The sequence below is a fragment of the Hipposideros armiger genome, unplaced genomic scaffold (assembly GCF_001890085.2).
Source record: "Hipposideros armiger isolate ML-2016 unplaced genomic scaffold, ASM189008v1 scaffold_173, whole genome shotgun sequence".
Taxonomy (NCBI): Eukaryota; Metazoa; Chordata; class Mammalia; order Chiroptera; family Hipposideridae; genus Hipposideros; species Hipposideros armiger.
Window position 1 is genome coordinate 2,907,306 of NW_017731523.1, and position 8,809 is coordinate 2,916,114.

The 8,809-nt window shown below is 42.1% G+C and overlaps 1 protein-coding gene across 1 annotated transcript in view; it reads right to left on the reverse strand.

The window, feature by feature from the left end:
- ZNF24 (zinc finger protein 24) overlaps positions 1 to 8,809 on the reverse strand; it is a 32,237-nt gene that overhangs the window by 4,829 nt on the left and 18,599 nt on the right. The window contains exons 5-6 of the mRNA XM_019652069.1: positions 7,663 to 8,087; positions 7,343 to 7,490 (exon numbers count right to left, since the gene is read on the reverse strand). Coding sequence (XP_019507614.1) covers positions 7,343 to 7,490; positions 7,663 to 8,087 — 573 coding nt within the window. The remainder of the gene's footprint in view (positions 1 to 7,342; positions 7,491 to 7,662; positions 8,088 to 8,809) is intronic.

The window sequence follows — 8,809 nt, forward strand, 5'->3', positions numbered from 1 at the left end:
GAAAAAGTATTCACTTGCTCAGGAAAAGATAACATAATATTGAAAAAAAGTTAGCCTCCCGGTGCCATACAATGCAAATATTATTCAGTCACCCACTACCCCATTAAACTTATAATGACAGGCATTAATGACCACACATTCTACATAGAAAAGACACTCTCATAACCACTTTAACTTCTTACAGTGGATCAAAATCTTGTCGTTACACTGGATGACTCACAGTTTTCCCTGCTTCTACCTTCAGGGAAACCTTGTGCTACCTCTGATCCTTCCCTTAGTATTTGCACAGTCATGCCCGTGCCATTGTTTACAACACATATTAGGAATTAGCCACGCAGCTACTCAATTTAGCTGTTCTGGGCCCAGAATGTGAAAACCAGTAATTTCAAAAAAATTTATTGTTATCCTATCCAGAAGACCAGGAATCAGAAAAGACCGTATCAGGCAAGTAATATGTACAAGTTTAGTTAAGTACTCTGCAGTGTGATGGCCTCACAAATAGCTTTCGGCCAACAGATTAGTTCCTTCCTATTCCAGAACCCTACCTTAAGGGCTCAAGCGTTCTACATAAAAGAAATTTCTCTTCCTTCTATGTTCTCATCCCGCACCCTGATCATAGGGCGGGAAGGAGGTGCCGGGAGGGCAGGCCCGCGGTCCTGACAGTGTTCGGGCGGCGAGCCTCGTTCCAGATCGCCCCACCTCACTCCAGCAGAGGGCCGCTGCGAACTCTGCCGCCAACCCGACGCCCTCCGGACTCTCTTCTCCGTAGTAGCGGAGGCGGATTTCAGGTGACCAAATGCCACCCTGCCACAACAACGTCAGGGGCACTGCGCTTCCGTCCGCAGCCCGCGGAACTACAAGTTCCGGCAGCTCCCGCGCAAGGCCCGCCCTCTCCCACCTCCTCCCGAAACGAGTCCCAGAACTCTCCGCGAGACCTCGCCAGCGCCTCGAAATAGAACAAAACCGGCAGATGGGGGAGGGGGACGGCGAGGGTCGTGGAGGACACAGGGGATGGAGGAGTCTCCGAGGGTGCCGAAAGCCCGAGCTGGCCTTGCGTCTACCCCCTTGCGCCCCGCAACTGCTGGGCGCCGAGACCGCGGCCTGTGCCCCGCGCCTCCCGGAGACCCGAGGAAGATCCCTGCCAGGTTTCTTCGCTGGCTCCTGCCAAGCAGCCCGCAACCCGTAGCCCAGCGTCCCTCTCACGCGTTTTACCTCGCCCTGGCGCAAACGTCCGGCTCAGGAACCGCAGCAGCTTCGCTGTCCACGGCAGACGCAGAAACGCCGCTCACAAGCAGTTTCCCAGAAGCCCCCTGCGCGGGCTGCTTCCGGTCTGCGGGCCCCAGGAGGCGGGGAGAGGCGAAGCCCCACGTTGCCATGGAGATGTGCTCCGGTTGGGGGAGGGGCTGCCCAACGACAATGACCGCTTTGAGGTTTGGCTTGGCCTGAAGCCTTTCTCCTGGATAGCCCAATGTTCTGTGTCCGCTTAAAAGGCAAGGAAAAGAAAGAATTCTGCCGTTAAGATAGTCTGTATGGTTTCACAAATCCTTTCACATGCATTTTCTCATGTGGTCTTCACAGTGATCCTCACTGAAAGAAGTAATAAAAGGTAATATTTATGAATGCTTATTACATTGTGCCAGACACCATCACCATGCTTTACATGTATTGTTAAGGGGCCACATGTTAAATCTGAAAAGCCCAAGAGACTGAAAATAACCACAGAAGATGGTGTGAACATAAAAATTCCTAAGGTGGGTCATGGTGGGAAGTCATATCTCTTGAGCTTCCTCATTAATCTGTGCCTTTTCAGTGGGCCTGCTCTTTGTCTTTTTGTACCTAAAATAACATCTTTAATCACCACCACCACCACCAGAGCTGGAAACTGCAAAATCCTCATTATCATGCTTGTCTCCTGACTGCCATCTCTATGTGCTGTAAAGACCGAACTGTTAGGTATCCTGCACCCACCTGTGTGGGAGGAGTACCTGTCTCTCCAATGTACTTTTATCCAATCCCAAAGATTTCCCAGCTTTGCTTTCTCCCACCCGCTTAATCTATCACCAATGGATTTCATGTAACCTTCCTCCTTTGATTTTATGTATAAAATAAACTGCAAACTGCCATTTTGCGGAGCATTTTCTCAATCCGTTGAGATTTTGCTTCCTGGCAATTGTCCACAGTTTGACTCAAATAAACTCTTAAAAGTTTTCTCTTAGGCTGGATATTTTTCGTCAACACCTATTATGTATAGCAACTTATAATATTATCCCCATTTCACAGCTGAAATAGCTAAGGCACAGTAAATAACCTGCCAACAGCTCATTAATAAATGGGAAGCAGAATTTGAAACCAAAACAGGACTCCAACCTTTGGCTCCCACTGGCTATGTATGCTACAGAGCTTTATTTTGACCAATTTATCTATTAGGGAAACAAGATGAGACATGTTAGAGCTTTGGCAATGATCTAACATTGAATTTGCAGAATACACGGTCATCTGACTTCAGGCTGGACATTTTATACCACAAAACAGTTGCTGAAGTGATCATTTAATAACGTAAATCAGAATACTTCATTTCCTATTTAAAGGCCTTCAATGGATTCCCCACTGCCTTAAATATAACATAAAAACTCTACATCCACCTTCAAGGGCCCCTGTGGTCTGTTCCCTACCTTCCTATCTGACCTCAGCCTAGGCTCACCATGGCCCAGGGTCCTGTCTCACTTGACCACCTTTCCTCCTGGCAGCCTTTACAGCACCATCTGAGGTAATCTCACCCTGGTTTTTTTTTGTTTTTGTCTGTAAGTCCCATAAGGGCAGGGAACTTGTCTGTCTTGTTCACTGGGGTGTCCCCATCTAATCCTAGGATGCTGACGGCCAGGTACAAAGAAAACTCAATAAATATTTGTTGAATAAATGAATGAATTGTGGGCTGGCCACATTGCTGCCTTTGCTAGGTCACATGTCAAGCGTCAGAAACCACACAAAAGATCTCTGTTGTTTCAGGTCTGTGTTTGAAGTGTAGTTCCAGCCTTCCAGAAGCAGTGCAAGATCTGCAGGCTGTGGCTTTTTGCCTCATTCAGGAAAGCCACCTCTGCAAAGTACCCTCAGCCTCCAATGGATTTGTGAATGAGAGAACAAGTTAGCAAGCAGCTGATGATAAAACAGTACTTTACTCTCTGACTGGAACTTCCTCTCCACAGAACCCCTGCTAACTCTGATCCTCTTCTTTCTTTGATCATTTAGGAGCCTTCAGAAATCCAGGCTTCACTCTCCTACTTGGCTACTGCCACCAACTCACTTGGGTGCTCTTCCTACCTTTCCCTCTTTTGTGACCCTAAAGGCTAGCTCGAGGCACTTTTGTTTTATTTTACGTTAAGAGTTTTTACATCTAATTAATGTTGGAAAACAGGAAAGATTTTTAAAAATCAAATAGAAATACTTAAGGAAATTTAAAATGTTGCAAACTTTTACAAAACCCTTTGCTGGGATCCCTTTCTATGTTTCCTATTTTTTTCTAAGAGAGTAAATGGAAACCACAATGAGGTTTTCCTCTCTAATTTACTCTTTTGAAGACAGAGACCAACATCCACTTTGAAACACTATCGTTCTGAGCCCCACTATGTGGGCTCTTATCCAAAAGATGGTCCTCATTGCCATCTTAAAGATCCGGTTAAGACAGAGCGTCTTGTTCCTCTGGGCAACCTGAGTGTAAGGAATAGCTTCATGCCAGTGATGGATAACCTTGCATATATCTGCATAGGCCACATAGGCAAGACTTGAACCGCAGCTAATCTGAGTCTTGGCCGAACACCTTGTGATCCTTCCGGAACAGGAGAACATGAAAGGCCTGTAAGGAGCTGCTACAAGGCCATTTGCCACTCAGTTCCCTGTCCTCCAAGGAGGTTGTCATGAGACAGTTTCTTCCTGGGTTGTGATAAGGCTTTCTGCTTCACCCTCCCCTACAGTACAGCTGCAGATAAAAAGGCTACAAAAAGGCTTAGATGCAGCGCGGCATTAGCCCCTCAGTACCAAGGCATTCCACAACTCAGGTTGTAATGGTCTAGCTCCTTTGGTTTTGGGTGTGAGACACAAGCTCATGAGGAGCTGGCTGTTTTGGCTAGTCTTGCTTTCACTGTCTGTGTTAATAATCTGTCTAAATCTAAAAAGGCCTCATTGTTTCTTTACCAGTCAAATTTGTCATCCTTGCCATAAAAGCAGTTTATTCATTAATGAAACAAACAAACAAAAAAACAATCAAACAAATAAACAAAAAACAGATACTACATAGGCTCCAGAGAACTAAAGATGACTAAAATGAAGTCACGATTCCTTCTTTTAGCATCACCTCATTAAGGAGATAGACAAGAAAACACGTATATACAAGGCAGTGGAGAAATGCTACAGTAGAGAAGAACAAAATATCAGCAGGGGCACTTAAATAAGGTTGTGCGCTGAGGGGGAACTGAGGCAACCTGAGATGGAAGGAGGGAAGAAAAATTTTCACTTTGGAAGAAAAGCACAGACCTTCAGATTTGGTGTTATCAGGTTTTATCCAAGAATAATCTTTTCTAGGCTTTTCTCTAACAACTATTGTGGAGTTCTCAGTCCCCCCACTCAGCTCAAAAGTATCTCCCTTTATGCACTTTAAGTACGCTGGTTAAAGATTCCATTTTAGCTGATAAATGCACTGCACCAGGAGTCTGCTGATTGCAAGTGATGAAAATCTAACTGTGGCAGGCATTGGTAGTTTCCTATATAAAGCACTCCCCTAACTTCTGATACAACCCTGATTTTTTTTAATTGGGAGGGGGCAACACTGTGCCCAGCCATAGGTAATAAGTTGTGATAGAACTAAGCCATCCATGACCATTACATTTGCCAGGTACTCACTTTGTCTCCCTGGAAACTAGGAATGGCCATATGACTTAATTCTGGTCAATGGGACGTAAGGAAAGTAGTTTGTGTCTTTCAAGAAATTTATCTAATTCATGTACATTGTCAAATTTATTGGCATAAAGTTGCTCATAATATTTCCTTAATATCCCTTTAATGTCTATAGGACCAGTAGTGATGTCCCCCTCTTTTGTTTCTGAAATTGGTGATTTCTGGTTTTCTTTTTTATCAATTTTGCTTGAAGTTTATAAATTTTATTAATCTTACAGAGAATCAGCTTTTTGCTTTATTTGCTCTATTATTTGTTTGCTATTTTATGGAGTTCTACTTTTAAAACATTAACATACAGTAAAATTGGCTGTTTTGGACATATACTCTGTGAGTTTTAACACATGTATAAATTTATGAAACTGCTACCAAGATCATGACATAGAATAGTTCCATCATTTCATAAAATTCCCTCAGGATGTACTCACAACTTTCCTACATCCCTAACGCATGGCAACCACTGACTTATTATCCATCAAAATAGTTTTGACCTTTCCAGAATGTAATATAAAAGGAATCATAAAGTATGTAACCTTTTACACACCCTTCGTTTAGCATAATGCCTTTAACCTTTCATTCAGCATAATGACTTTAAGATTCATCTATGTTGTTGCATGTCTCGATAGTTCATTTTATTTCTGAGTATTGCTGAGTAGTATTTTACAACAGGTATCACAGTTTGTTCATCCATTCAACCATTAAAGAACTTTTGGGTTGTTTCTGGATTTGGGTGGTTATGAAGAGAGCTATTTAAATACTAATGGACAGGGTTTTGTGTGTGAACATAAAAGTTATTTTTCTAAATATCTAGAAGTTGGATTGCTGGGTCATACAGTGTTAGGGACTGAATGTTTGCGCCTGCCCCCAAATTCCCATGTTGAAGCCCTAACCCCCAATATGATGGTGTTTGTAGATGGGCCCTTTGTAGGTAATTAGGTTTAGATAAGGTCACAAAGTAGGACCCTTATGATGGGATTAGTGCCCTTAAAGGAAGACACACAGAGAGAAAATTTTTGCTTCTATCTCTCTCCACCACGTGAGGACACAGGGAGAAGATGGTCGTCTGCAAACCGGGAAGAAAGCCCTAACCTGGGAACCAAATCAGCTGGTATCTTAATCTTGGACTTCCCAACCTCCAGAACTGTACAACTAAATTCCTGTTATTTAAGCCACTCAGTATATGCTGTTTTGTTATAGCAGCTGGAGGTAATATATATGGTAAGTATATGCTTATTTTTATGTGAACCTGCCGGACTGTCTTCCAGATTGACTGCATCATTTTCCAGTCCCATCAGCGAGTGTTCCAGATGCTCCACATGTTCACCAGTACTGGGTGTTACCTTTTGCATTTTGTCAAATACCTTCCTGCATCAATTGAGATGACCATATGGTTTTTCCTTTTGAAACTACTGATCTGGTAGATCACTTTGATTTTAAATACTGAGCCAAGCTTATAGTCTTCGGATAAATCCCACTTGGTGCAGGTGTTTTATTCTTTTTACACATTGCTGGATTCAATTTGATATTTTGTTGAGGATTTTTCTTTTTTACCTAAGTTCATTAAGGATTTTGGATTGTAGGTTTTTTTGTAATGCCTTTTTTTTTTTCAATATTTTATTCTCTGTGTTTAAATAGGCTAATTTCTATTCATCTATAGCTATTTCCTCTGTCACCTGCATTCTTCCATTGAGCTCATACAGTAAACATTTCATTTTGGTTGTTGTATTTTTCTGCTCTAAAATTTTCATTTGGTTCTTATTTATATCCCCTATTTGTTGGGTTGTCGGAAAAGTCATGACGCATTTTTGCGATGAAAANAACATATTTTTGCATATTTAGAAAAGGTGAAGAGTTTTACCCAAGTATCACTTCTATAAAAGAGCCTTCTTTGAAAAAAAAAAGACTCTATATAGGATGTTGAAGAAAAAACAAAAACAGCTGAAAATTTAGAAAGACTTCAGTGATAAACAGCAAATAAAAAAGAATAGACTTGAAGAAGCTTCAGGTACGATTACTGTACCAGTAAGATTAGGCAGAAGATTCAAAGGACATGGAACAGATGACAAATAAGCAATACTGCATGCAAAATAGAGACCTGGTATCTATAGGTAGGTGCTGGCTCAGAGTAAGGCAAATGCCAGCCTGAAAAGGGCAGATCTTCAAGAGGTAAAATGGAAGAAAAGGCTGATGTTAATGTCTAGGAAAAAAAACCACCTGAGGTCAACAAACCAATTGTTATGAGAAAAGAATCAAGCTCCCAGTGTGTCTGATCTAAGAACTCAGGTGATGATGATAATCCATCTCCCCAACCCCCCGACACACAAGAATAAGCAAAGGGTTCTGGACAAAAGTCCCACACTCTTTCATCCTCTAGCCCACATGGAATTCTGGTCCTCACCACAGTGCCTTAGGGAATGGAGCTCCCAGGATGCCCACTTGAGCTGGTTTTCCACAGCATCGAGCTCAGAACTTGGTAATCCCTGAGCTTCTTCTTGAGATACAATCTCTTCAACGAGCACTTCCCGTTTTCGCCGACGGAGAGAAACCTGGAAATAATAAGATGTGATTCAGTTAATAAGTTTAATGAAAATCAGAGCTAAATGCACATAAGAGAAACCATATAAAACATATACTGTAGTTGAGTAGAGTTATTTCAGCAGCTTTGCCTACTGTTATGAGAGTGCTTCTGACCCAGGAAAGTGACACAAGCAGGCTCACCGGCTGTCCAGGGTCATCTAATTCACTCTCTAAGTCCTCCAGCACCGTCACTGCCTCCTCTCCATTCTCTGGATGATGCTCTCGAACCCAAGTCTGCAGCTCCTTGGGCAGGATGGCAACAAACTGCTCCAGCACCACCAGCTCCAAGATTTGTTCTTTTGTGTGTGTCTCTGGCCTGAGCCACAGACGGCAAAGTTCTCGAAGCTGGCTCACAGCTTCACGGGGCCCTGGTGAATCCTGGTATCCAAACTGCCTGAATCGCTGTCGGAAAACCTCTGGGTCAGGGAGATGGTTCCAGGGGATACTTGATCCTTCTTCGCCATCAGGATCCTCCTCCAACTTCACCCTCAGAATTTTTTCCTCTTCATCTGGAGTTGGGATGATAAGTATTGAATCTTCTTCCACTGACTGTGCAGACATCCTGACTTATAATACTTCCAAAAAAAGACAATCAAGGCAGGATACAGGCCTCAGGGAAATACCTCGTTTTCTTCACAGTCACTCCTGAGGCACAAAAAAATATATATATAAATGACCAAATATCCTAAGAATTTGGACACATGCTAATAAAAAAAGTAAAAATATTTCTTCTTTTACTGGTTTAAAAATTCCAATCAATAACCTACAGCAGAAGTTGGCAAACTACAGAAGTTGGCAAACTACAGCCCATGGCCAAATCTAGCCTGCTGCCTGTTTTTGTACCACACTTGTATTAAGAACAGTTTTCACATTTTTACATGGTTGAAAAAAAACCAAACGAATACTTCACAACTTGTGAAAATATGAAATTAAAATGTCCATAAATAATTTTATTTATTTGTTCACAGTTCACACCACAATGTCAGAATTGAGTAGTTGCGACAGAAACTATCTATATGGCCTGAAAAACCTAATATTTACTACCTGGCCCTTTAGAGAAAAAGTTTGACCTACAAAACCAACAAACCTTATTTCAATAATCAAAAGAATCCAAGTAAGAACCAGCCCACCTCAGAGTTTTCTAAATGCATTTGACCGTGGAACACATTGTGGCAATTCAAGACTGGTGTTCCCAAACTTAGATCAGCTCAAAAACAAGGACACTTTTTTATTAACTGCTTAAGAAAAAAAAAAAAAATTAAGACAAAATGTGTTTTTTAAAGTGGAA